Here is a 27312-nt window from a genome sequence, read left to right as displayed (position 1 = left end):
GGGGAGAGGCGCGAGCACGTGACATGCGCCGGAGGTTAGATCCGCTTAGCGGCTGCGGCTCATTGTTTGTTATCGGGAGGTCGGAGGTCACCGGGGCGGTGTGTGACATCACTCCGGTGCATGTGCGGAAACAACATGTCTGTGCCGCTACTCACCGACGCTGTGACCGTACCCGGAGGGGAGCGAGAGACCGCAGCGGTGAGCACGTTACTACTCCGGCATTGTGGTGTATGAGTGTGTGTTATACAATGTCTAACGTGTGTGTCTCTGTCGTCCACAGGTAATCTTCCTGCATGGTCTGGGGGACACCGGGTAAGTTGTCTATTGTCCAGCACCTCACCTCCCTGGAGGGTGGATCTTTCAGGATGGGAGAGGGGGGGGAGGGCCGCAATGTCAGCCAGCCTGGCCGATACTTACAGGGGACTCCTTTATGGATGGCCTGTCCTCTTCTGTAAAGGGATCCTGTCATGCTACCTGAACCACCAGTCATTAGAGCGGTGATTCCCAACCAGGGTGCCTCCAGCTGTTGCAAAACTACAACTCCCAGCATGCCCGGACAGCCTTCGGCTGTCCGGGCACGCTGGTAGTTGTAGTTTTGCAACAGCTGGAGGCACCCTGGTTGGGAAACACTTCATTAGTGGGTTCTCAGGTGGCTTCTCCCTGCCCACTGATATTTATTGATAGATCTCACCGTGTACCCCTCCATGATGACCTGTGATCTTTTCCTCTCTTACCATCACAGCTCCATCTATATATTGCAGCCCATCCCATTCATTCACCTCACTACCCAATGTACAGATCTGTATCGGTAAAGTAGTAGAGACTACAGCACTTTCGTGAGCACCACATCTACCTTCAGTCAGCTGATCAGGGGGTGCTGGGCATCGGACCCCCAGTGATCAGACTATACTAAGGAAAGGCCAGAAATATTAAGGTCCTAGGAACATCTATAGCGTTTGTTCACATGTACAGTATCCTGCATATTTTCTGCAGCTGATTTTGCTTCCCCTTTCAGATATGCAGCAGTTACTGTATATGTGAACATAGTTATGGGCAGTATACCGCTTCATACCAAATACCGGTGTGTGTGTGTGTGTGTGTGTGTTGTTTTTTTATTTTTCATTTTATTTATTTTTTAATGATATGAATTTTTCATATACCGCAATTCTGGTGAGTGTATACCCTATTGGGGATGGAGGGTGTACCTGTACGCCCTCCGCCCGCCACCTTCCTATAATGCGGGGCCACGCTGTGGGCCCGCCTCATAGCGGGTTGGGCCCGGCACCTAGCAAAGGCCGGGACCTGTGGCTAATGGCACTCAACACCGATCGCGGTGCTGTGCGCTATTAACCTTTTTAGACGCGCCGTTTAAAGTTTATCGCTGCATCTAAAGTGAAAGCTAATCAGTGCCGGTTAGCTCAGTGGGCTGTTCGGGACTGCTGCTGCGAAATCGCGGCATTCCGAACAGCTGGAGGACACGAGGAGGGACCCTACCTTCCTCCTGCATGTCCAATCGCTGAATGACTGCTCAGTGCCTGAGATCCATGCATGAGCAGTCAAGCGGCAGAATCATTGATCAATGTTATCCTATGGGATAACAATGATCAATGTAAAAGATCAGTGTGTGCAGTAGGGCTGGGCGGTATGACCAAATGTGTGTATCGTGGTATTTTTGTAACTTTTAGCGGTTCCACGGTATATAACGGTATCTCCTCCCCTCCCCCACCCCCCTCAAATTATCAGCCCAGAGCTGCCCCCATTGGGGTATATACTCACATGTCACCCGCAAGCACTGCCCTCCTTGTCCTGTGCGTTGCGGCCGCCGGTGCTGACACTCTATACTGTGCGGTATTCTTATGCCCGGGCTGCAAAAGGTAAACAAAATAAACTACGCATGTTCTGACGTCGGCCTTACGCTGGGGATGGGAACATCGGACAGCCTTCAGCCCGTCACTGGCTGCAGCGATGTCCTGCCCCGGCCAGGGATAGGCTGAGCCCACTGTCATGTAAGGAGCTCTGGCCGGCTTCTTACATGACAGTGTTCTCAGCCTATCACTGGCCCAAGGCGGAACATCGCTGCGGCCGGTGATAGGCTGACGGCTGTCAAACGTTCCCATCCCCAAAAAGCAGGTGAGGCCGGTACCGGACCAACGGGAGGTGAGTTAAAGTTTATTTTGTTAATTTTTTTGCAGCCCGGGCATAGGGATACCCCTCAGTATAGAGCAGTGGTCTCCAACCTGCGGACCTCCAGATGTTGCAAAACTACGACACCCGTTGGCTGTCAGGGCATGCTGAGAGTTGTAGTTTTGCAACATCTGGAGGTCCGCAGGTTGCAGACCACTGGTATAGAGTGTCAGCGCCGTCGGACGCAACAAACAAAAGGACGAGGAGGGCAGCGCTTGCGGATGACATGTGAGTAGTTCCCCGATGTGGGGACAGTGCAGCGCTGGGCTGATTCATTCATTCATTCCCGAGGGGGAGGGGCCAAACCGGTATTGCGGTATGGGTTAAAATTCATATCGTGCAGCACAAAAATTTCGGTATTTGGTATGAACCGGTATACCGCCCAGCTCTAGTGTGCAGTGTTATAGCCACCTATGGGAGCCATAACATTACAAAAGAAAGTGGGGGGAAAAAAAGTTGATAAAGATCATTTAACCCTTCCCCTAATAAAAGTAAGAATCACACCCTTTTCCCATTTTAAAAATGAAATTAAAAATTCACATTTAAAAAAAAAATTAAAAATGCCGTTAAACACAGTGAAACTGCTATAGTTTTGAAAAATACCGTGATATACATTTTTGGTCATACCGCCCAACACTATGTGAATATACCCTTAAAGGGGTACTCTGGTGGAAAAAACATTTTCATATTAACTGGCTCCAGAAAGTTAAACAGATTTGTAAATGACTTCTATTAAAAAATCTTATTCCTTCCAGTACTTATCAGCTGCTGTATACTACAGAGGAAGTTATTTTCTGTCTGTCTGCTCTCTGCTGACACCTATGTCCATGTGAGGAACTGTCCAGAGCAGGAGAAAATCCCCATAGCAAACATATGCTGCTCTGGGCAGTTCCAGACAGACATATGTTTGCTATGGGGATTTTCTCCTACTCTGGACAGTTCCTCACATGGACATAGGTGTCAGCAGAGAGCACTGTGGACAGACAGAAAATAACTTCCTCTGTATTATACAGCAGCTGAAAAGTACTAGAATGATTAAGATTTTTTAATAGACGTGATTTACAAATCTGTTTAACTTTCTGGAGCCAGTTGATATGAAAAAAATAGTTTTCCACTGGAGTACCCCTTTAATGGTCTATTCACACGTACAGTATTCTGAGCAGATTTGATGCACAGAATTTTCTGCTGCAGATTTCTATGTAATCTAAATGACAGGTTGAAATCCTGCGCATCAAATCTGCACAGAATACTGTACATGTGAATAGACCCTAAAGGGAAACTGTCACCCATACTAGCCTAATATTGTAGGTGATGCAGATTACACTTGTCTTTACCTTTTTGTTTCTATGTGGTGCTGTTCCCAGGATATGGCCCAAAATCCCCAGATCTAGACTAGTTTCTTTGTGCAATTGGGTTGTTCCCTAGCCCGTAACTCCTCCTTTGTGCTGAGCCTATGCAGAGTGGAGCTCCATTCTGCAGGGGAGGAGGAGTTACTAGGTAGATGTCCCCGTGCACTGGTGGGCATGGGAATAACCCCCTGTGCATGTTTCCCAGTACTAGGGTTGCAGCAGAACAGAGGAACGGAGCAGGAATTGAAAAGTATCATTGCCATCTGTGTCACCCACACTACAAGCCTGTAACAAGTTAGTGCAAGTAATACCGATGAGATTACCTTTTAAGCGATGCTGTCGCCAGGACAACAGAGGTGTAAATGAGCACATGGCACTATAGGACTGGAATACCATTTTTATGTCAATAGAGGTGGGGCCTGCGTTCCGCTATGCTTCGCATCTCTACTTGTCGCAACAGCTCGTCCACACAACACTGTAAAATACACGTTTCCAGTATTAACCCCCTAACGACGCAGGACATAAATGTACGTCCTGGTGCGGTGGTATTTAACGCACCAGGACATACATTTACATCCTATACATGACCGCGAGCATCGGAGCCATGCTCGAGTCATGCGCGGCAGGTCCCGGCTGCTGATAACAGCCAGGGACCCACCGGTAATGGCCCACATCCGCGATCGTGCAGATGTCTGCCATTAACTCCTCAGATACCGTGATCAAGATTACAGCATCTGCGCGGTGATCCGATCATCCAGAACGGCAGACGGAGGTCCCCTCACCTGCCTCCGCTGCCTTCCACGGGTCTTCTGCTCTGGTCTGAGATCGAGAAGACCAGAGCATAAGATAGCCGATAACACTGATCAGTGCTATGCCCTAAAACAGTATTAGAAATCGAATGCTTGCTATAAATAGTCCCATATGGAGGCTATTAACCCCTTAAGGACCCTTGACGTACGCGTAAGTCATGACACCCTGGTACTTAAGGACCCATGACGTACGCGTACGTCATGGAGAATTCCGGCCCCCGCCACGCACTGAGCGGGGATCGGACCGGGATGCCTGCTGAAATCATTCAGCAGGCATCCCGTGCAAAGGCCCAGGGGGGTCATCGGAACTAGATAGTGGTCTCTAACTGTAGCCCTCCAGATGTTGCAAAACTACAACTCCCAGCATCCCCAGTCAGCTGTTTGGGCATGCTGGAATATGTAGTTTCGCAACAGCTGGAGGGCTACAATTTGAGACCACTATCTAGTGGTCTCTAAACTGTATCCCTCCAGATCTTGCAAAACTACAACTCCTAACATGCCCAAACAGCTGTTTGCTGTCCAGGCATGCTGGGATTTGTAGTTTTGCAACATCTGGAGGGTCACAGTTTGGAGATCACTTTGCAGTGGTCTCTAAAACTATAGCCCTCCAGATGTTGCAAAACTGCAAATCCCAGCATGCCCAAACAGCTGTCTCGGCATGCTGGGAGTTGTAGTTGTGTACCTCCAGCTGTTGCATAACTATATCTCCCAGCATGCCCTTTGGTGATCAGTACATGCTGGGAGTTGTAGGTTTGCAACAGCTGGAGGCACACTGGTTGGAAAATACTGAGTTAGATAACAGAACCTAACTGAAGGTTTTCCAACCAGTGTGCCTCCAGCTGTTGCAAAACTACAACTCCCAGCATGCACGGTCTGTCAGTACATGCTGGGAGTTGTAGTTTTGAAACAGCGGGAGGTTTGCCCCCCCCCAGGTGAACGTACAGGGTACATTCACACGGGCAGGTTTACAGTAAGTTTCTTGCTTCAAGTTTGGGCTGCGGCAAACTCCTAGCGGGAAACTCGCTGTAACACACCAGTGTGAACGTACCCTAAAAACACTACACTAACGCATAATAAAGGGTAAAACACTACATATACACCCCCTTACACTGTCCCCCCCAATAAAAATTAAAAACGTATTGTACGGCAGTGTTTCCAAAACGGAGCCTCCAGCTGTTGCAAAACAACAATCCCATTTCTGGACAGCCACTAGCAACAGCTGGAGGCACCCTGTTTGGGAATCTCTGGCGTAGAATATCCCTATGTTCACCCCTATGCAATACCTAATTTGGTCCCCAAATGCGCATGTCGCTCTCTCACTTCAGAGCCATGTCTCATTTCAAGGAAACAGTTTAGGGCCACATATGGGGTATCTCCGTACTCGAGAGAAATTGCAGTACAAATTTTGGGGGGCGTTTTCTCCTTTTACCCCTTATGAAAAGGAAAAGTTGGGGGCTACACCAGCTTGTTAGTGTAATTTTTTTTACACTAACATGCTGGTGTTGCCCCATACTTTTTATTTTCACAAGCGTTAAAAGGAAAAAAAGACCCCCAAATTTGTAACACAATTTCTCCTGAGTACAGAAATACCCCATATGTGGGCGTAAAATGCTCTGCGGGCGCACAACAAGGCTCAGGAGTGAGAGCGCACCATGTACATTTGAGGCCTAAATTGGTGATTTGCACAGGGGTGGCCGATTTGACAGCGGTTCTGACATAAACGCAAAAAAATAAATACCCACATGTGACCCCATTTTGGAAACTACACCCTTCACGGAATGTAATAAGGGGTACAGTGAGCATTTATGCCCCACAGGGGTCTGGCAGATTTTTGGAACAGTGGTCCGTGAAAATGAAAAATGTAGTTTTTCATTTGCACAGCCCACTGTTCCAAAGATCTGTCAAACGCCAGTGGGGTGTAAATACTCACTGCACCCCTTATTAAATTCTGTGAGGGGTGTAGTTTCCAAAATAGGGTCACATGTGGGGGGGGGTCCACTGTTCTGGCACCACGGGGGGCTTTGTAAACGCACATGGCCCCTGACTTCCATTCCAAAAATTTTTTTCCCAAAAGCTCAATGGCGCTCCTTCTCTTCTGAGCATTGTAGTGCGCCAGCAGAGCACTTGACGTCCACACATGGGGTATTTCCATACTCAAAAGAGATGGGGTTTCAAATTTTGGGGGGCATTTTGTCCTATTACTCCTTGTAAAAATTTAAAATTTGAGGGAAATCTAGCATTTTAGTGGGGAAAAAAAATAATAATTTACACATCCAACTTTCACGAAAAGTCGTCAAACACCTGTGGGGTGTTAAGGCTCACGGGACCCCTTGTTACGTGCCTTGAGGGGTGTCGTTTCCAAAATAGTATGCCATGTGTTTTTTTTGCTGTTCTGGCACCATAGGGGCTTCCTAAATGTGACATGCCCCCCCCCCCCCCCCCCCCCCCAAAACCATTTCAGAAAAACTCACTCTCCAAAATCCCACTGTCGCTCCTTCCCTTTTGAGCCCTCTACTGCGCCTGCCGAACACTTGACATACACATATGAGGTATTTTCTTACTCGAGAGAAATTGGGTTACACATCTTAGGAAGATTTCTCTCCTTTTACCGCTTGTAAAAATTCAATAACTGGGTCTACAAGAACATGCGAGTGTAAAAAAAATGAAGATTTTGAATTTTCTCCTTCAATTTGCTGCTATTTCTGTGAAACACCTAAAGGGTTAACAAACCTTTTGAATGTAATTTTGAATACTTTGAGGGGGGGCAGTTTTTATAATGGGGTCATTTGTGGGGAATTTTGAATAAGAAGGCCATTCAAATCCACTTCAAAACAGAAATGGTCCCTGAAAAATTTAGATTTTCGAAATTTTGTGAAAAAGCGGAAAATTGCTGTTATACTTTGAAGCCCTCTGTCTTCCAAAAGTAAAAACATGGAATATTAATTTTCCTTATAAGCAGAGAGCTTCAAAGTTTAAATAAATGCTAAAATTTTCAATTTTTTCATCAAATTTTGGAATTTTTCTCCAAGAAATGATGCAAGTATCGACAAAATTTTACCACTAACATAAAGTAGAATATGTCACCAAAAAAAAATCTTGGAATCAGAATGAAAGGTAAAAGCATCCCAGAGTTATTAATGCTTAAAGTGACAGTGGTCAGATGTGCAAAAAATGGCCGGGTCCTACAGTGAAAATTGGCTGGGTCCTTAAGGGGTTAAAATGTAAAAGTAAAAAAATTAGAAAAATCCCCTCCCCCTAAAAAAATGTAAATTGTCCCATTTTCCCCATTTCACCCCCAAAAAGTGTAAAAAAATAAAATAAAATAAAAATAAACATATTTGGTATCGTCACGTGTGTAAATATCCAAACTATTAAAATATAATGTTAATGATACCGTACGGTGAATGGCGTGAACGTAAATAAAAAGTCCAAAATTGCTGCTTTTTTATAACCTTTTATTCCCCAAAAATTTGATAAATGTATTAAAAGTTTTATATATGCAAATATGGTATCAATAAAAAGTACAGATCACGGCGCAAAAAAATAAGCCCTCATACTGCCGCTTATACGGAAAAATGAAAAAGTTATAGGTCTTCAAAATAGGGGGATTTTAAATGTGCTAATTTGGTTAAAAAGTTTGCAATTTTTTTTATTTCCTTTTTTTTTTTTTTTTTTTTTTTTTTTAAGCACAACAGTAATAAGTATATTCAGGGATGTGGAAATCCTATCGCCCGACGCCCGGGACAAGTAGTTTTGGGCACCGGGCAGGTGAATTTTTTTTATAGATTTAGCCCTGTATCGGGCTAGCAGGAACAGACAGACTTCTCCCTTATTTTTCTTTAATGCCGGTGTGAAGTGCAGGAGCGGATGCAAGTCTGCACCTCACACCGGTGCTCAGAGTGTATGGAGGGGGCAGTGGCGGCCCCCAGCTGATTTCAGTAGCCGGGGGCCGCTGCTCAGAGCCCCCCAGCCGGTGTGAGGGGATCTCAGGAGCGAGGGCAGAGCCCGAGATCACACGTCTGCAGGAGATGATTAGGCCACGCCCCCTCATCCCCCCCCCCCCCCCCTCTGCCGGAGGATGGAGAGCGCAGCTCTGCATAATACAAGAAGACGGAGAGAATGAGGACGTACACAGCTCCTCCTTCCCCCACACACAGCCTCTCCCTTCCCCCTGCTCTGTCTACACAGGACCTCATTTATCACGGGGAGGTTTCAAGTATTCACGGGGGAAAATACAGAGCGGGGAGAGGACGTGTGTGAGGAGACTGCACGGGCTGGGGAATTCACCTCACACCGGCTCAGGTGAGGAGGCAGAGCATGCAGGTGGCGGGAAGGGTGGTTGTATATGTATGTAATGTATGATTAGGGGGGGGGGGGGGGTATGTATGATGTGTGCATATGTATTGTGCATATGTATGGTGTATATTTATGGTGTGTGTGTGTGTATGGTATATGTGTGATGTGTGTATGTAATGGGGGGGAAGCAGCGGCGGGTGTATGTATGATGTGTCCATGTATGATATAGGGGGGAGTGGTCGGTGTATGTATGTATGATGTGTCTATGTATGTAATGTATAATATAGGGGACAGTGACCCGGTGTATGTGTATGTATATGTGTATGTAATGTATAATATAGGGGGCAGTGGCCGGTGTATGTATGATATGTGCATATGTATGGTGTATATTTATGGTGTGTGTGTGTGTGTATGTAATGGGGGGAAGCAGCGGCGGGTGTATATATGATGTGTCTATGTATGATATAGGGGGCAGTGGCCGGTGTATGTATGTATGATGTGTCTATGTATGATGTATGTATGTAATGTATAATATAGGGGACAGTGACCCGGTGTATGTGTATGTATATGTGTATGTATGATGTATGTAATGTATAATATAGGGGGCAGTGGCCGGTGTATGTATGATATGTGCATGCATGTATGTTTTGTACAGGGGCGGACTGACAATTGCTGCTGCCAGTTGTGCTTATTTTTTTAATTTAATTGCACTATATTGCACCCGCAGAATCCCACCCTTCATACTCACCCGCCGACTAAGAGCCCCACGGATGCACTAAAACACGCCCGAACCAAAACTACAACTTCCAGCATGTTGCACCATAACCTAATTTGTAGAACTATAAAGTGTCACATGCTGGGATTTGTAGTTTTGGTTCGTGTCAGCTGCAGAGCCATAGGCTGCATCAGGGCATGCTGGGAGTTGTTGTTACTAACTGTAATTCCCAGTATTCCTTGACACAGCCTATGGCTCTGCAGCTGACACGAACCAAAACTACAACTCCCAGCATGTTACACATTAACCTTACTGTCCTACTATACAGTGCAACATGCTGTATCAGGGCATGCTGGGTGTTGTAGTTATCTAGTAACTGAATGCAACTGCCAGCATTTTCTGACACATAAATTAGAGTAAATAAAATGCAGCACATAAACTGGAGAAGCAGAACCCCCCCCCCCCCCCCCCAGTAACACAGCGCTGCTCAGTGTTTTCCAATCAAAAGACTCCATATAGAAGTCCCTATCAAGACTGAAAAATTGTGATTAAAATATTTTAAGTGCGTATATATGTGAATAAGCCCCTTTCCTAATAAAAGTTCCGATAATAACAGATCATGTCACACAAGATTACCTTCATCCCTGTATATGGAAAAATTGGCATTATAGGGGTCAGATGGGGGGCACAGTGGTTGCCTCGGGTGTAAAAGGAGCTAGCTACAGCTCTCCCGCCGCTAATACCCTGGCATGCTGCGATCACCGGGGCCGCTATTAAACCATTAGATCACCGCTGTCTAAGTTGACAGCAGTGTCTAAAGGATGTTATATCCATCCTTGGTGGTCTAGTGGGGGGGATTGTATTATTTTGGTTGAAATTATTTTATCTACCGGGACAAGTGGATTTTCTTGAGGGACAAGTAGATTGTGTTCCGCTTTAGTCCCTTAGACAAGTTTTTTTATGAAATTTTTTTTAAATTTCCACACCCCTGGTTTTATCATGGGTATCATTTTAATCGTATTGACCCAAAGAATAAAGGACAAGTCATTTTTACCGTAAATTGTACAGCATGAAAACGAAACCTTCCAAAACTTTCAAAATTGCGTTTTTCTTTTTAATTTCCCCACATATAGTATTTTATTGGTTGCGCCATACATTTTATGGTAACGGACAACTGGTCGCACAAAAAACAAACCCTCATACTAGTCTGTGGATGAAAATATAAGAGTTATGATTTTTTTGAAGGCGAGGAGTCCTTAAGGGGTTAAAGGGGTACTCCACTGGAAAACTGGAGTACTCCTTTCTGGTGTCAGAAAGTTAAAGGAGATGTCTGGTGCTGACTATTCTTATTCCATCCTGCCCGGGCTGCAAAAAATGAGAAACTTTTTACTTACCTTCCTACGTTCCCCCGGAGCTGCGCAACAGCTGATCGGTCGGCTGGGCTGTCTGCTTCCTACTTCCTTTAGCCCTGGACGTCACACGCCGCTTCAGCCTATGACCGGCCGCAGCGATGTCCCGCTTCGGCCAGTGATAGGCTGAAGCGCCGTGTGACGTCCCGGGGCTAAGGGAAGTAGAAAGTAGACAGCTCGGCCGACCGATCAGCTGTTGCGCAGCTCCGGGTGAACGTAGGAAGGTAAGTAAAAGTTTTTCAAATTTTTTGCAGCCCGGGCAGGATGGAAAAGGAATAGTCAGCACCGGACATCTCCTTTAAACAGACTTGTAAATTACTTCTATTTAAAATTCTTTAGTACTGGAAGGGTTATCAGCTGCTGTATGTTCCACAGGAAGTTCTTTTTCTTTTTGAGTTTACCTCTGTCTGACCTCAGTGCTCTCTGCTGACACCTCTGTCCATTTTAGGAACTGTCCAGAGTACGAGCAAATCCCCATAGCAAACATATGCTGCTCCCGACAGTTCCTGACATGGACAGAGATGTCAGCAGAGAGCACTTTGATCAGACAGAAAGGAAATTCAAAAAGAATAGAACTTCCTGTGGAGTATATTGCAAGCACTGGAAGGATTAACCCCTTAAAGGGTAGCTCCCACCATCCTATTTTTTTTTTTTGCTAGCCCGTTCCCCCCCCCCCCCCCCCGCTACGGCACTAGCCCGTTCACTCCTCCCCCCCCCCCCCCCCAACCCCGCGCCCCGCATACCCCGTTCCCTCATTACACTTGCAGTTACTGCAAAGTCCGGCAGCGGGCGTGCAGGGACAGCAGCGGCAACGAGGCGGAGGCGGCGATGTGCGGGAGAAGTGGCCGGGGAGCCAATGCGCTCGCTCCCGCCTGTCTGATTGACAGGCAGGGAGCGAGTGCAGCCTAACTGAAAAAGGACTGATTGCCACTCCAAAATCAGTCCTTTTTCAGTGGCCTGTTTTTAAATGTAAATTAAACCTTTTTTAATGAAAAAAATAATAATAAAAGTATATTAGAGATATGTTGTAGTACATAAGTACTACAACATATCAAAAAATAAAGTTGGTGACAGTGCCCATTTGGACCTTAAGGACTTGTTTTTTCCTCCTCCCCTTCAAAAAATCATAACTCTTTTATATTTTCATCCACAGACTAGTATGAGGGCTTGTTTTTTGCACGACCAGTTGTCCGTTGTAATGCCATCACTCACTTTACCATAAAATGTACGGCGCAACCAAAAAATACTATTTGTGTGGGTAAATTAAAAAGAAAACTGCAATTTTGCAAATTTTGGAAGGTTTTGTTTTCACGCCGTACAATTTATGGTAAAAATGACATGTTTTTTATTTTCTGGGTCAATACGATTAAAATGATACCCATGATTATACACTTTTCTATTACTGTTGCGCTTAAAAAAAATCGCAAACTTTTTAACCAAATTACGTTTGCGTAAATTAGTACGTTTAAAATCCCCCTATTTTGAAGACCTATAACTTTTTCATTTTTCCGTATAAGCAGCGGTATGAGGGCTAATTTTTTGCACCGTGATCTGTACTTTTTATTAATACCATATTTGCTTATACAAAACTTTTATTACATTTTTTATTAATTTTTTTTTGGAATAAAATGTTATAAAAAAGCAGCTATTTTGGACTTTTTTTTTTTACGTTCGCCGTTCACTGTACGGGATCATTTACATTTTATTTTAATAGTTTGGATATTTACGCACGTCGCGATACCAAATATGTATATAGAATAATTTTTTTTTACACTTTTTGGGGGTAAAATAGGGAAAATGGGACAATTTACGTTTTTATTGGGAGAGGGGGTTTTTCAAATTTGTTTAACTTTTTTTACTTTTATTTTTACACTCTTATAGTCCCCATAGGGGACTATTTAAAGCAATCACTTTATTGCTAATCCTGTTCAGTGCTATGTATAGGACACAGCACTGATCAGGGTTATCGGTCATCTTCTGCTCTGGTCTGCGGGAAGGCAGATCAGAGCAGAAGACTCCCGGGAGGCAGGTGAGGGGACCTCCGTCTGCCGTGCAGGATGATCGGATCGCCGCGGCAGCGCTGCGGGCGATCCGATCATCCTGTTAAGTGACCGCGATGCTGCAGATGCCGTGATCTGTATTGATCACGGAATCTGAGGGTTTAATGGCGGACATCCGCGGGATCGCAGGTGTCCGCCATTACCGGCGGGTCCCTGGATGTGATCCACAGCCGGGACCTGCCGCGCATAATGCCGGCATCGCTCCGATGCCCGTGGTTATGCTCAGGACGTAAATGTACGTCCTGGTGCGTTAAGTACCACATCACCAGGACGTACATTTACGTCCTGCGTCGTTAAAGGGGTTATCCAGGACAAAAACTTTTTTTTTTTTTTATATATCATCTGGCTCCAGAAAGTGACAGACTTGTAAATCACTTCCATTAAAAAATCTTAATCCTTTCAGTACTTATGAGCTTCTGAAGTTAAGGTTGTTCTTTTCTGTCTAAGTGCTTTATGATGACACGTGTCTCGGGAATCACCCAGTTTAGAAACAAATCCCCATAGCAGACCTCTTCTAAACTGGCCGGTTCCCGAGACATGTGTCATTAGAGAGCACTTAGACAGAAAAGAACAACCTTAACTTCAGAAGCTCATAAGTACTGAAAGGATTAAGATTTTCTAATAGAAGTAATTTACAAATCTGTTTAACTTTCTGGATCCAGTTGATTTAAAAAAAAAAAAAAAAGTTTTCCAGGGGAGTACCCCTTTAACTACCTTAAAAAGCATTCCAATAAGAGACCCAAATGTCATAAAATTACATGAAAAAATGTATTCTCCTGTCCAAACCCAAAATAATTCAGCACAGATTCTCAGATGGTCACCCCGGTTTGTTAGCGGTTGACATGGGACCACTGCAGCCAGAGACCTGGGCCCACACTGCATGATCTGTACTGGATCACCACTGGATTGGACAGGTACATGAAGGTCTTTGTTATTTTATGACATCTCCGCACTTAAAATAACTCCTTTTCTGCAGCAGACACAGTACATCAGAACTTGGCGTCAATCATTTTACTAGTGGCTTATGTTCTAAGTAGGTTACACACATATATAGGGGAATTTATCAGTTGCCTCTTGTACAGCAGTTCTTATTCTTGTAATCTATTTACATGCAACAAATTTACCAAGAAGTGGCAGTGTTTTGGGAATTGCTTGTAACTATAAGCTTATCTAGGCTTTTAGTGCCTATCTGGGCAACGAGCTTGAATCTCCCTGTTTGTAATTGCTCTCAATTGAAGTCACATTACTCAAGAAATTGCAATATTTCTTAAAGTGCAGTATATAAATAATAGTTGTCAACTTTAGAGCAATGAAGGAATTGAACATCAATCCCATACGTATAATGGTTCTCTCTTATTCTGTAGACATGGCTGGGCTGAGGCACTGTCTGCAATTAAACTTCCACACGTCAAGTACATATGTCCACATGCGTAAGTATTCATATGTTATGGTGTATATGGTGTATATGTTACCTGTACTACCTAACGCTAACCATTACTGCATGCAGGCCTCGCATTCCTGTAACACTGAACATGAAGATGGTGATGCCTGCATGGTGAGTTTGTGTCCGTCCTATGTGTTTTGTTTTTTTATGCAAACATATGAAGTATGAACATATCCTTTTTATATATTAATTTCTTTTCTTTCCTCATAGGTTTGACTTAATGGGTCTGAGTCCAGATGCTCCTGAAGATGAGGCTGGTATAAAGAAGGCTGCCGATAGCAGTAAGAATACATGATGCATTTATATAAAGAAACATTGCTGTTGCTTGCAGTCTGGTCAGTTTCTTGGGAGACAGCAGGAAGCAGTCATATTGTCTTTAGGAAAACACAAAGAGAAAAAGAAACACAGCCTCACAATTTGTATATTGATCTACTCTCTTCTCAGCATAAATTCAAAAACTAACAGGTTGTTAGTATACATTTTGATCAAAAAGTACAAGCCCACTCGCCACGTCAAGGCGTAGTGCCAGGCAGTGACCACCGCCCCCACGACACCATGCCCACAAGGGGAATGACCCAGTGGCCAGGCAGCCCCACTGCTGCCTGACCAAGCCCCTGGCTCCGGGCCACTCCACCCCACAGATAAAGCATCACAGTAACAATGATCGCCACAGAGCACCACACCAGTATAAACACCTGCCAGAGGGCTGGGAGAATGTTAGAAGGAAACCCATATGCAGTCTCCTGCTGATTAACCCCTTAAATGAGTATTCCAGGAAAAAACTTTTTTTATTTATTTTTTATTTATTTTTTAGATCAACTGCCTTAATCCTTTCAATAATTATTAGCTGCTGAAGTTGAGTTTTTTTTTTTTTTCTGTCTGGCAACAGTGCTCTCTGATGACATCTCTGCTTGTCTCGGGAACTGCACAGAGTAGAAGTTTCCTATGGGGATTTTCTTCTAAACTGGGTGGTTCCTGAGACACATGTGATCAGAGAGCACTTAGACAGAAAATAACAACTTCAGCAGCTCATAAGTACTGAAAGCATTAGGATTTTTTTAATAGAAGTATTTTGCAAATCTGTTTTAAATTTCTGGAGCCAGTTGATATATAAAACATTTTTTTTTCCCTGGATAACCCCTTTAAGGACTGAGTGTTTTTCCGTTTTTACACTTGTTTTTGCCTCCTTTAAGAAATCATAATTCTTGAATTTGCAGCTAAAAATCCATTTGATGGCTTATTTTTTGCGCCACCAATTCTACTTTGTAATGACATCAGTCATTTTACCCAAAAATCTATGGCGAAACCAAAAAATAATCATTATGCGACAAAATTGAAGAAAAAACACCATTTTGTAACTTTTGGGGGCTTACGTTATTACACAGTAAATTTTTTGGTAAAAATTACACCTTCTCTTTATTCTGTAGGTCCATACGATTAAAATGATACCCTACTTATATAGGTTTGATTTTGTCGTACTTCTGGAAAAAATCATACCTACATGCAGGAAAATTTATACGTTTAAAATTGTCATCTTCTGACCCCTATAACTTATTTTTCCATCTATGGGGCGGTATGAGGGCTAATATTTTTCTCCGTCATCTGAAGTTTTTAGCAGTATCATTTTTGTATTGATCAGACTTTTTGATTGCTTTTTATTCATTTTTTTCATGATATAAAAAGTGACCAAAAATATTCTATTTTGGACTTTGGAATTTTTTTGCACGTACGCCATTGATTGTGCAGTTTAATTAACAATCTATTTTTATAATTCGGACATTTCAGCATGCGGCTATGCCACATATGTTTGTTTTTATTTACACTTTTTTATTTTTTTAATGGGAAAAGGGGGTGATTCAAACTTTTATTAGGGAAGGGGTTAAACGATCTTAACTTTTTTTTATTTTTTTGCAGTGTTATAGCTTCCCCTCTAGTGGCTATAATACTGCACTAACTGTTCTTTTACATTGAGCTTTGCTATCTCATAGGATAAAATTGATCAATGATTCTGCCGCTTGACTGCTCATGCCTGGAGGAAGGTAAGGACCCTCCTTGTGTCTGCCAGCTGTTTGGGACACCGCTATTTCATCGCGGCGGTCCCGAATAGCCCACTGAGCTAGCCGGGAGCAGCTTACTTTCACTCTAGATGTGTCGATCAACTTTGAACGCCACGTCTTTCATAGCCAGCACTCTGCTCCACCCATTCGGCCCAGGTATTTTTAACCCCTTAAGTACGCAGGGCGTACCTGTACGCCCCAAGTCTACTCCCTTTCTATAAGGTGTGGCCACACGTCATAGCGGGTCAGGCCCGGCCTCTAGCAACAGCTGGGACCCATGGCTAAAAGCGCGCGGCACTGATCTCGGAGCCGCGTGCTATTAGCCACAGGTCCCAGCTGTTGCTAGAGGCCGGGCCCGACCCGCTATGACGCGTGGCCACACGTTATACAAAGGGAGTAGACTTAGGGCGTACAAGTATGCCCTGCGTCTTTAAGGGGTTAAAAACACCTGGGCCGAATGGGTGGAGCAGAGTGCTGGCTATGAAAGAGGGGAGAGACTACAATTGTAAAACACAAAGAGAAAAAGAGACAGCCGCACATCCACAATTTGTAATTTGGTCTACTTGCTTCTCAGCATAAATTCAAAAACCAAAAGGTTGTTGGTATACATTTTGATGGTGGATGTGCGGCTATGTTTCTCTATTTTTGTTGTACATTTGTAGTCTCTCCTTCCTTCCATGGCCAGCACTCCACCCATTTGGCCCAGGCATTTTTAATTAGTAGGAGAGCCTTCCTCCGAACATTCTCCCAGCCCTATGGCAGGGAGCACACGGTAGGTGTTCACACTAGTGTGGTTCTCTGTGGTGGCCATTGTTTCTGTGATGCTTTGTGGGGTAGAGAGAATCAAAGCCAGGGCAGCAGTGGGGCTGCCTGGCCACTGGGTTGCTCCCCCTGTGGGCATGGTGTCTTGGAGGCAGAGGGCGCTACGCCAGTGTTGGGTTAGGGACCCACTCGGACTAGGTGGCCTTGACTTGGCGAGTAGGCTTGTACTTTTTGATCAAAATGTATACTAACAACCTGTTAGTTTTTTAAATTATGCTGAGAAGCAAGTAGATCAATTTACAAATGGTGGATGTGCTATGTTTCTCTATTTGTGTTGTATATTGTCTTTAGGGATGCCAGACTGTTTACAGCCTCCTATGCACCAACCATCTCTAACCAAATTGTTGAGTGCTATAGATACGAGGAGAAACTTTAGTGCTTCACCTTCACCTGATGGCAGACCTGGATTTGCGGACCCTTACTAAAAGTAGTTGAGTACCTCTGTCTTAGACCTTTTTCTGCTGACCATTGGCACATTTTTAAGACCTGAATGAACATGATGGATTAAGGTGGATAAGTAATATATCTCTGGTGTAAGTTGTTACCTTTGGTTACCTGCACCATCAAAGTATGTTCTGGTACCAGCAGGGGTTAAGGTTAGCATCTATAAGAGGTGCCTATGTTTTTCTTTACTGGTAATTTATTGGTGTAACTATTTTACTTTTCTTTCCCTTCTAGTTAAAAGTATAATTGAACATGAGGTGAAGAATGGAATTCCAACCAATAGGATTGTCCTTGGAGGATTTTCACAGGTAACGATTATGCACTTACTACAGTTGTTTACTTAACCCCTTAAGGACCGGGGGTTTTTCCGTTTTTGCATTTTTTCGTTTTTTGCTCCTTGCCTTAAAAAAATCATAACTCTTTCAAATTTGCACCTAAAAATCCATATGATTGCTTATTTTTTGCGCCACCAATTCTACTTTGTAATGACGTCAGTCATTTTGCCCAACAATCGACGGTGAAGTGGGAAAAAAAATCACTGTGCGACAAAATTGAAAAAAATACGCTGTTTTGTAACTTTTGGGGGCTTCCGTTTCTACGTAGTACATTTTTCGGTAAAAATGACACCTTATCTTTATTCTGTAGGTCCATACGATTAAAATGATACCCTACTTATATAGGTTTGATTTTGTCGTACTTCTGGAAAAAATCATAACTACATGCAGGAAAATTAATACGTTTAAAATTGTCATCTTCTGACACCTATAACTTTTTTATTTTTCCGTGTATGGGGCAGTATGAGGGCATGAGGGTATCATTTTTTGCGCCGTGATGTGAAGTTTTTAACGGTACCATTTTTGCATTGATAGGACATATTGATCCTTTTTTATTCATTTTTAAATTATATAAAAAGTGACCAAAAATGCACTATTTTGGACTTTGGAATTTTTTTTGCGCGCCCGCCATTGACCGAGCGGTTTAATTAATTATATATTTTTATAATTTGGACATTTCCGCACGCGGTGATCCCATATATGTTTATTTTTATTTACACTGTTTTTTTTTTTTTTATTGGAAAATGGGGGTGATTCAAACTTTTAATAGGGGATGAGTTAAATGATCTTTATTCACTTTTTTTTTTTTTTCACTTTTTTTTTTTGCAGTGTTATAGGTCCCATAGGGACCTATAACACTGCACACACTGATCTTCTATGTTGATCACTGGTTTCTCATAAGAAACCAGTGATCAACGATTCTGCCGCATGACTGCTCATGCCTGGATCTCAGGCACTGAGCAGTCATTCGGCGATCGGACAGCGAGGAGGCAGGTAGGGGCCCTCCCGCTGTCCTGTCAGCTGTTCGGGATGCCGCAATTAGCCGCGGCTATCCCGAACAGCCCGACTGAGCTAGCCGGGAACTTTCACTTTTAGCCGCGCGGCTCAGCTCTGAGCGCGCGGCTAAAGGGTTAATAGCGCGCAGCGCCGCGATCGGCACTGCTCGCTATTAGAGGCGGGTCCCGGCTTCACTATGACGCCGGGCCCGCCGTGATATGACGCCGGGCCCGCCGTGATATGACGCCGGGCCCGCCGTGATATGACGCGGGCCCGCCGTGATATGACGCGGGGTTACTGTGTAACCCCGCGTTATATCAGAAGAGCAGGACCAAGGACGTAACGGTACGTCCTTGGTCCTTAAGGGGTTGAAGGTATAGAAGAAAGGATCAGCCCTATTCTAGATTGATCCTTTCCTCTATAAAGTGTCATCTGTGTACAGACAGGCACCGGTGAGCTGGGTTAAATCTTCTTGTGCTTGATAACTGCGTAATACAACAACAAAAAATCACTAAAAAATGGACCATGAATCCACTAGCCAGATTGAACAACTATCACTAAAATAATGACTGGCTAAAATGTAACTTAATATTTCCAGTCAAAAACTTATATCACAACAACAAAGAGATAAAACATGAATCTTATTGAAGTGTCCAATAAAAGTGTAAATAGACTTGCAGATGCTTAAAAAGTACCTGTCACCAAATAAACTTTTCTAAACTAACTCTGGCTATGTTCCCTAACACCCCTCTCGCCATTAAAGAAAATTTCAGAGCTTTAAAAAGCTCTTTATCTTTTTATTATTGCTCACATAGTGCAATCTCCTAGCAGAAGAAAGTGGGTGTTTCCCAGCAGGCATGACATCACTAAAGCCTGCTGGGGGACCACTTCCACCCTCACATTGTTACAGTGCTGTGATGAATAGAAGACCTCAAGCTCTGTGCAGCTTTCAGTCTGTGCAGCTTTCAATGAGGCTCAGTGCAGAGAAACCCTTTGAGTTTTGGTCTCCTGCCAGGCCGGAAGGAGACCAAACTCACTGTATTAATTGTGACAGAACAGCCCCACCTAGTGGCCATTTTTTCTATTACATTTTAAACGTATTTATTTTGATAATTTTAAAAGCAAGTGAATGGGAAAGTGTCTGCTAATTACACAAGGAACAATATATTAAAAGTTTTATTTGGTGACAGGTACTCTTTAAAGAGTGTCCATCATTCTGGTTCCATCAATTCTTCACACATATATACAGCTTAGTGGTCATTCATTGGCCCAATATGCATGTATAGGTTACAAAATGTAAAATGTAACCTAACCCAAACTTATGACACCCTTTGGTCCTATCTTCTAGCAACTGTAGATAGTGTACCATTGTTTAAAAGGGTATGTTTCTATACAAAATCGCATTTGTATGAACTATGTACTGTCCCTTATACCACTAAGGCTACGTTAATAGCACATTATTGCTGTCCGATTAATGTATACCTTTATCTGTAAAACATAGATTAATGGATGCTAAAAAGAGATGCTGCTGTGCGCAATAAAGTATAGTCCGTTTCCCATTGATTAACATTATTAAGAAAACAAAAAAAAGCACAGTACTGGATAAGTTTATTTTACCATAGACAATAGCATTGGGGGTCTCACCAGTTTTTTTTCAGTCTTTTGGCCAAAGCCAAAGGTGGGTTTAAAGGTACTGTGAAATATAGTTTAGAAAATATGACTTGTCTTGAGGCCTAGAAACTCAAAAGGGTTAAAGAAGGTTTTGTAACTGTATAATTTTCTTAGATCTTTCTTTTTCTTTTTAATGAAGGGAGGTGCCCTGTCTTTGTATACTGCTCTGACCTGTCAACACAAACTTGCTGGAGTTGTTGGACTTAGCTGCTGGCTACCGCTGCATAAGACATTCCCTCAGGTAAAACTAGAATAAACCAGGGAAACTCTACTTTTCACTGACTTTTCCCTTTGTCAGTCCAGTTTCTTCTATTTTTCTGCATAATAAGCAAGTTTCAGCAAATGTTGTGTAGCTACAGAATTTGCATGTAACTGGTAACAGGTCTTCATGATGATCATTGGGGAGATTCTTCAGGAAATTTGCTGCAGTAGACTTGACTTGACTTTTTATTCCCCCATCGACGAAAAAATGTTTTGGGAATGGGGAGTTGAGCTGCATAATAGTGTGGATATTAAGTGACAGGGAGTGTCTAAAAGGGGTATTCGTATTTCCACAGGATATGCCAACCATGCCTGATAGGTGTGCATTTAAACCCTGGAATCTGCACCTATATGAAAAAACGTAGGTCTCCCAATCCACCTGGATGTGGTGGCATAGCTGCTCAGCTGTTTCTGGAACACCAGTTGAAGTGAATGGAGAGGCACACATTCATGGTCACCTCCCCAAATGGATTATGGGATACCTGTCCTTTACATAGATGTGAGCCCCGCCTCTGGGACCAGCACACCTATCAGGCATTTATGGCAACTGTACATTATAGCTGGTTCAAAAGGTGAGATGTCTAGTTTAGCAGTGTAGTTCATAAGACATTCCACTTTAATGTGTGCATTTCTGTACACTTGCATTCTCACACGGACATAGAACTAAATATACATACAGTGTAGTCTGAAATGTAAGAACACAAAATTTGTGCGTTCAAATATCAGGAATATATGATTTCTTTTGGTGTTGAAATATGTAGTGTTCCTTTTTACTGTATACCTATTTGCAAGGATTCTTATTGAAGTGTGTATCATCGCCTGTCCCATGTGTAAAGGCTTTTCTTTTAATATTGCTAGGCCGCATGTGGCGTAAATAAGGACATCTCCATTTTGCAATGTCATGGGGAGGCGGATCCTATGATTCCAGTTCGCTTTGGAACTCTCACCTCAGAAAAGCTAAAATCTCTGCTGACCCCTTCAAAGATTCAGTTTAAAACATATCCTGGAGTCATGCACAGCACCAGTCAAGAGGTAAGGACTCTTTTAGGATTCTTGTCCCAGTTTATGTATTCTGTTGCAGGCTTATGATTGAGGAGTCATCCACTTTAAACAATCCATATTTCTTGGAAAGCTCTAGGGACTATACGATAATCAGTGTGTGCCTGTTAAAATGATGGATCTGTGTGTACCCCAGTATAATTTAATGGAGCGCATTGGTGTCTCTTGTGTGATGGAGCTGGTAGTGCATTATGACTTCTGTCCAAAAGTGGGGGGAAATAGTGGCACATGGATGCCAGGACATGCCTTCAAGTAGCATTTGAAACAAAAACTGTACATGACATGGCTTGCTTTAGTAGACCCCCCCCCCCCCCCCCCAAATGGATACAGTTCACTCTTCAGATCTCCAAAATACTACTATAGACCCCATGCCAGATCCTGTTTATACTGACCCCGAAACCCCCTTCATACGGTAATCGTCTCTCCTACTTGTGCCCACACACAGCCTGGTTTGGCTCCCATAGAGTTACCATATAGTAGTTATCTCCCCTCTTCACATGCCCCCTGTGCAGGGGCAATGCGTTAGTGATTCTACGTTGCCTGTATGGGTAAGCCAAGATCATGAAAAGGAAGTAACAGAACAGTGAGCCACCGTCTTTGTTCTGATGTACTTTTTCAACTGCATATGTTCTAAGGATGCACACAAAGTTTAAAGTCACAGGCTAGAAGGCTGACCTGCTCTGTAAGCACATCGGCTTGGATTCTGTGCTCTAGCAACCTAGCCAGCAGAGAAACATTGCTGATGCTAGGACACTTTTTTTTTTTATTGTTTTGTGTTTACATTTTTTTTTTCTATCCCTTAGCATGTGGTGTGTATTGCTTTAACTCAGACACATAGGGGGGAGACTTATCCCCCCCTTACTGTTCACAGTTGCACAGTGTGTAGCCATATCAGACACCTTATTGCATGCCACCTTACAATAGTGAGTTAAGTATGCATGATGTTGTTTTGTCCCACTGCTAACAAATGTCTGTATGATTTGGTCCTTTGAGTCTTGTTGATGATCCCATAACATTTTCTCTATTTCCCATGTTTTCTTTTTTTTGTTTCAGGAAATGATGGCGGTGAAAGATTTCTTGGAGAAAGTCATCCCAAAAGTGTAACTCACAGATGATTCCACTGCAAAAAAAATGCCTCTCGGCCTCACCTCCAGTGTTTCTTCCCTGAGCCCGTGTCCTCTTACCCACCCGCCCCCACTCTGTGCTGGATAAAAGTATTATCTGTCCTGCCAGATGTGATTGGAGTTGTTTAAGGTACAGGGTGGGGGTTGCTGCTCCTACACCTATTCCATAATTCCTGCAAAAAAAGAAAGGCAGGTTCTATCATTGCTGCTGCTTTTTCAGATCCTTGTAGTGTTACATTTCATCTGCTGTTACAGGTTCTTACCTCATAACAGCAGGAAGCCACCATATACCTCAGAGGAGCAGCTGAGTATTGAGATGTGAATGTACCTTAAACACTCCGTCCTTTTAGGAGCAGAGCTCAGGTCCATTACAGCTGGTACTGTGCCCCCTATCAAGGTATTTTCAGTCTGTCCCAGCTCCAGACAGATGTTATGCTTTCGGCCTTGCATCCATGTTCTGAGTTCAGGTTGTGTACGTGTAAGGCTCAGCATGCACTGGGAAGAGAGCAGTGTACCTACTTAAGCAACATTATCGTCTTTTTTTTTTTTTTTTTTTTTTTTTTTTTTTCTTCTTTTTTTTTTTTCCCGCAATAAAAGCCTTCTACCCTTTTTTTGTCTTTCCTTTTAACACTTAACTGTGTTATAACTTTTAAGATGTACCTGTGAGAATAAAATAAAATAACTACAGATACAGATCATATATTCTCTGGTCCCCTCATCTAGATGTAGTGTTCCATCTTTGCTTTTTTTTTATGCTTCATGTGCTCTTTGTATGCATGTCTAGTGCACATACACTGGTGCTTCCTAGATTGCTCTGCTGCCGGACTGCCAATTCGGCGCTTTGTGGTGAGGCAGTGCGCATGATGGCACTGTGTGTATGTGTGTGTGTTGAACAGCTGACACATTAAGGATGTTAGAGGACCTGTGGTCAAACTTAAAAACAAACAGTGTTACCTTTTAGATAGCTGAGTGGGCTGATCACTAACCTTTTTATAGTATGTTGATTGGGTACACCCCAAAGTGGAAATGTACGAATTGGGTCCAAAGTGTCAATATTTTCTTTGGCCACCATTATTTTTCAGCACTGACTTGAAGGGGAACTGCTTTTCTTCTCATCTCCTACACAAAGGCTAAGGGATAATTATCTGATAATGGGGGTCCAACCACTGCAATCTCCTGCCCCTTGCCCTGGTGTTCTAAAGATTTATGAATCCAGGTAGAAAAAACAGACATGGCCGTACATCCACAATTTAGTATTTTGATCTAACTGCTTCTCAGCATAATTTCCAAAACTAACAGGTTGTTAGTATACATTTTGATCAAAAGGTACAAGCCCACTCGTCACATCAAGGGCACCTGTTAAGAGTGAGTCCCTAGCATAAAATGGCGTAGCACTGGGCGGCGTCCACCACTGCAGCGACACCAATGCCCACAGGAGGAACGACCCACTGGCAGAGCAGCCCCAATGCCACTCAAACGAGTCTCCGGGCTGCTAGAAAATGAAAGGGCTTTGTGTAGCTACCTGCTCCTTATATAGGGTTGGGGTGAGGCGGAGTGCAGGCCAAGTATGAAAAAAAAACGAATCCAGGTAGAAATAACAGACATGGCCGCACATCCACAATTTAGTATTTTGATCTAATTGCTTCTCAGCATAATTTAAAAAACTAACAGGTTGTTAGTATACATTTTGATCAAAAGGTACAAGCCCACTCGCCACGTCAAGGCCACCTATTAAGAGTGGGTCCCTAACGGCCCTAGCATAAAATGGTGTAGCACTGGGCGGCGTCCACCACCGCCGCGACACAGTGCCCATGTAAATTATGCTGAGAAGTAGATCAAAATACAAATGGTGCATGTGTGGCTGTGTTGTGTTGTACATTTTTAGTCTCTTCCTTCCATGGCCAGCACTTCACTCCATCCATTTGGCCCAGGCATTTTTAATTAGCAGGAGACTGCATGAGGGTTTCCTCCTACCATTCTCCCAGCCCTCTGGCAGGGAGCATATGGTAGGTTTCACACTGGTGTGGTTCTCTGTGGTGGCCATTTTTTCTGGGATGCTTTGTCTGTGGGGTGGCCCAGAGCCAGGGGCTTGGTCAGGCAGCAGTTGGGCTGCCTGACCACTGGGTCATTCCCCCGGTGGGCTTGGTGTCTCGGAGACGGTGGTCGCCGCCCGGCACTACGCCAGTGTCAGGTTAGTGACACCCTCTGACTAGGTGGCCTTGACGTGGCGAGTGGGCTTGTACTTTTTGATCAAAATGTATACTAACAACCTGTTTTTGAAATTATGCTGAGAAGCAAGTAGATCAAAATACAAATGGTGGATGTGCGGCTGTGTTTCTCTTTGTGTTCTACATTCTAAAGATTTATGTTCAGAACACTGGCTATCTGCTTGTGAGAGCCACTGATACAAGAGTTCAGTGCTTGTGTACCTCTGGCTTTCCCATAGACAGTGCATGGAGGGTGCATTCTGACCACCTCAGCTCCGTGCGCGAGCATAGCTGGTGTGCTAAACCCAAATCTTCAGGAGATTGCAGGGGCTCCCACAATCAAACACTTATTCCCTATTGTGTGGATAGGGGATAAAAAGAGAGTACTAGAGTTCAACTTTAAGCCGCTAGGGCATGGAGTTAACCATAGCTTCACAGGTTCCCACTGGAGTCCTCTTCCACTACTCCATGATGACATCACTGAGCTGGTGGGTGTTAGTGACCTTATGCAGAGCAAATATTTTTCTGGCTCCTCTAAAAGTTCTTCATGAGGTACCAAAAGATGTAATAAGATATTTACAAAAGTGTGAGGGTTGTACTCCCTTTTGTGAGATACTGTATGTATGACTGATGCATTGTTTTGTTTAACATGCATGTTTTCTTAAAGAGGTTATTCACCATAAGGTGACTTTAGTACTTAACTGCCAGATGCTGCTGCTTTATTTTTGTGAAATGGCTATTTCCTGTTGGAGTTTCCTCCCTGCCTCCAACTCCCAGGATCCCTTGTTTCTGAAAGTAGAAGGGGGAAAAAAAGAGACCAACGGAGGAGCCTCATGTGTTACCTCAAAGACAGTTTGTGGAATAAAAATGAAGCCATTTCTGGGTGTAGATCCAGGTCACCTTGAGCGAATAGAAAATTTGCATATCAACCCAACTGTGTGGGCTACCAGTGGAAGGTGGAACTGCTGCTATGCCCAGGTTCCAGGAGAAGGAATGATCCAACCCTGATGAAAGCCAGTGTAGGAAGAAGAAAACCCTTGTAGTGGCGCTGCTGGTTCCAGTAAGAAGTAAAAGCCAAACCAGGAATAGTATCAAACACTGGAGTGGTTTATTGAATATAAAATGATAAAAATAATGGATGATGTGTTTCGGGGGAGCCACCCCCTTCCTCAGATCAGTATAGGTATGACAAGTACAGACAAGGTATAAATATGTTCGAAATTGGTGCCAATACAAAAGGGGTGGAGCCAAGAGAGTGATATCACATCATACAGTTAACAGCTTGTGAATTAATTACAGTCAGAATACATATACATAATTAAAAAGAGCAAAGAGAAGCCAAAATGATTCCCAGTGATGAATTCCCAGTGATGCATTATGATGTAACCAGGTGCCGGCATCACTATTACAGTGCATCAGGTGGACACATGCATTTATAGGAAAATAATAATAAAAATGCCAGTTGCAGCACAAGTGTAACATAGGATATTCCTGAAGGATGTAATGTTAATATACTGAGTGAGCCCAGACTATTAGTGAGGCATTATGAATCTGTATGATAAAGGGAAGTAGATCAAAGTAACAATGCAACAATTAGCAACTGTTTATGAAGCCGGAGGGGGCAAGTACAATAAATAGGCATAGAGTAAAGTAAATATAAAATAGACCTGTATAAAAAGGGACTAAAAGTATGGTAGATGATTAGTATATAAAAGTGGAGATATGTGTATGGATCAGCAAAAATTTGTATAAATAATACATAGGTATCAGCATAAAAGAACTGTATAGTGATAAAAAGGAGCACAATAAAATATAATGAGCAGCACAGAAAATTATAATATACAATAATATAATATGACCACACTAGAGTACACGGGTAAAAAAGCACCAATCCTAAATTGTGTATTCAATGGCATGTCTGTGTGAGCAGGGACAGTGTGTATAGCTTGTGACAAATAGGTCAAAACACATCTAAAATTGACACAGTATGTGTGAACACAATGGGATAGACAGGGGAGGCCTATTAAAAGTTGCACTCTATCATCTCATTGAGCCCCTGCGGAGATAAAG

General features: G+C 43.3%; 1 protein-coding gene across 1 annotated transcript; it reads left to right on the top strand.

Annotated features, from left to right (window-relative positions):
• Positions 1-23730, top strand: LYPLA2 (lysophospholipase 2). Its single transcript, XM_056556610.1, has 9 exons — positions 1-198; positions 281-312; positions 14187-14252; positions 14330-14377; positions 14477-14547; positions 17824-17897; positions 20731-20832; positions 21711-21884; positions 22965-23730. The coding sequence occupies exons 1-9, from the start codon at positions 121-123 to the stop codon at positions 23013-23015; spliced, it is 696 nt and encodes a 231-aa protein (XP_056412585.1). The 5' UTR covers positions 1-120; the 3' UTR covers positions 23016-23730.
• The last annotated feature ends 3582 nt before the right edge of the window (positions 23731-27312 follow it).

This window comes from Hyla sarda, chromosome 2 (assembly GCF_029499605.1).
Source record: "Hyla sarda isolate aHylSar1 chromosome 2, aHylSar1.hap1, whole genome shotgun sequence".
NCBI lineage: Eukaryota > Metazoa > Chordata > Amphibia > Anura > Hylidae > Hyla > Hyla sarda.
This window is presented reverse-complemented; position numbering and strand designations above follow the sequence as displayed.

What these genes read in the sequence shown, in the direction of transcription:
- LYPLA2 (XM_056556610.1), top strand. Translation starts at nt 121, where the DNA reads ATGTGCGGAAACAACATGTCTGTGCCGCTACTCACCGACGCTGTGACC. An exon ending in CATGGTCTGGGGGACACCGG is followed by an intron (nt 313 to 14,186) that starts GTAAGTTGTCTA and finishes CTTATTCTGTAG; the next exon opens with ACATGGCTGGGCTGAGGCAC. An exon ending in AAGATGGTGATGCCTGCATG is followed by an intron (nt 14,378 to 14,476) that starts GTGAGTTTGTGT and finishes CTTTCCTCATAG; the next exon opens with GTTTGACTTAATGGGTCTGA.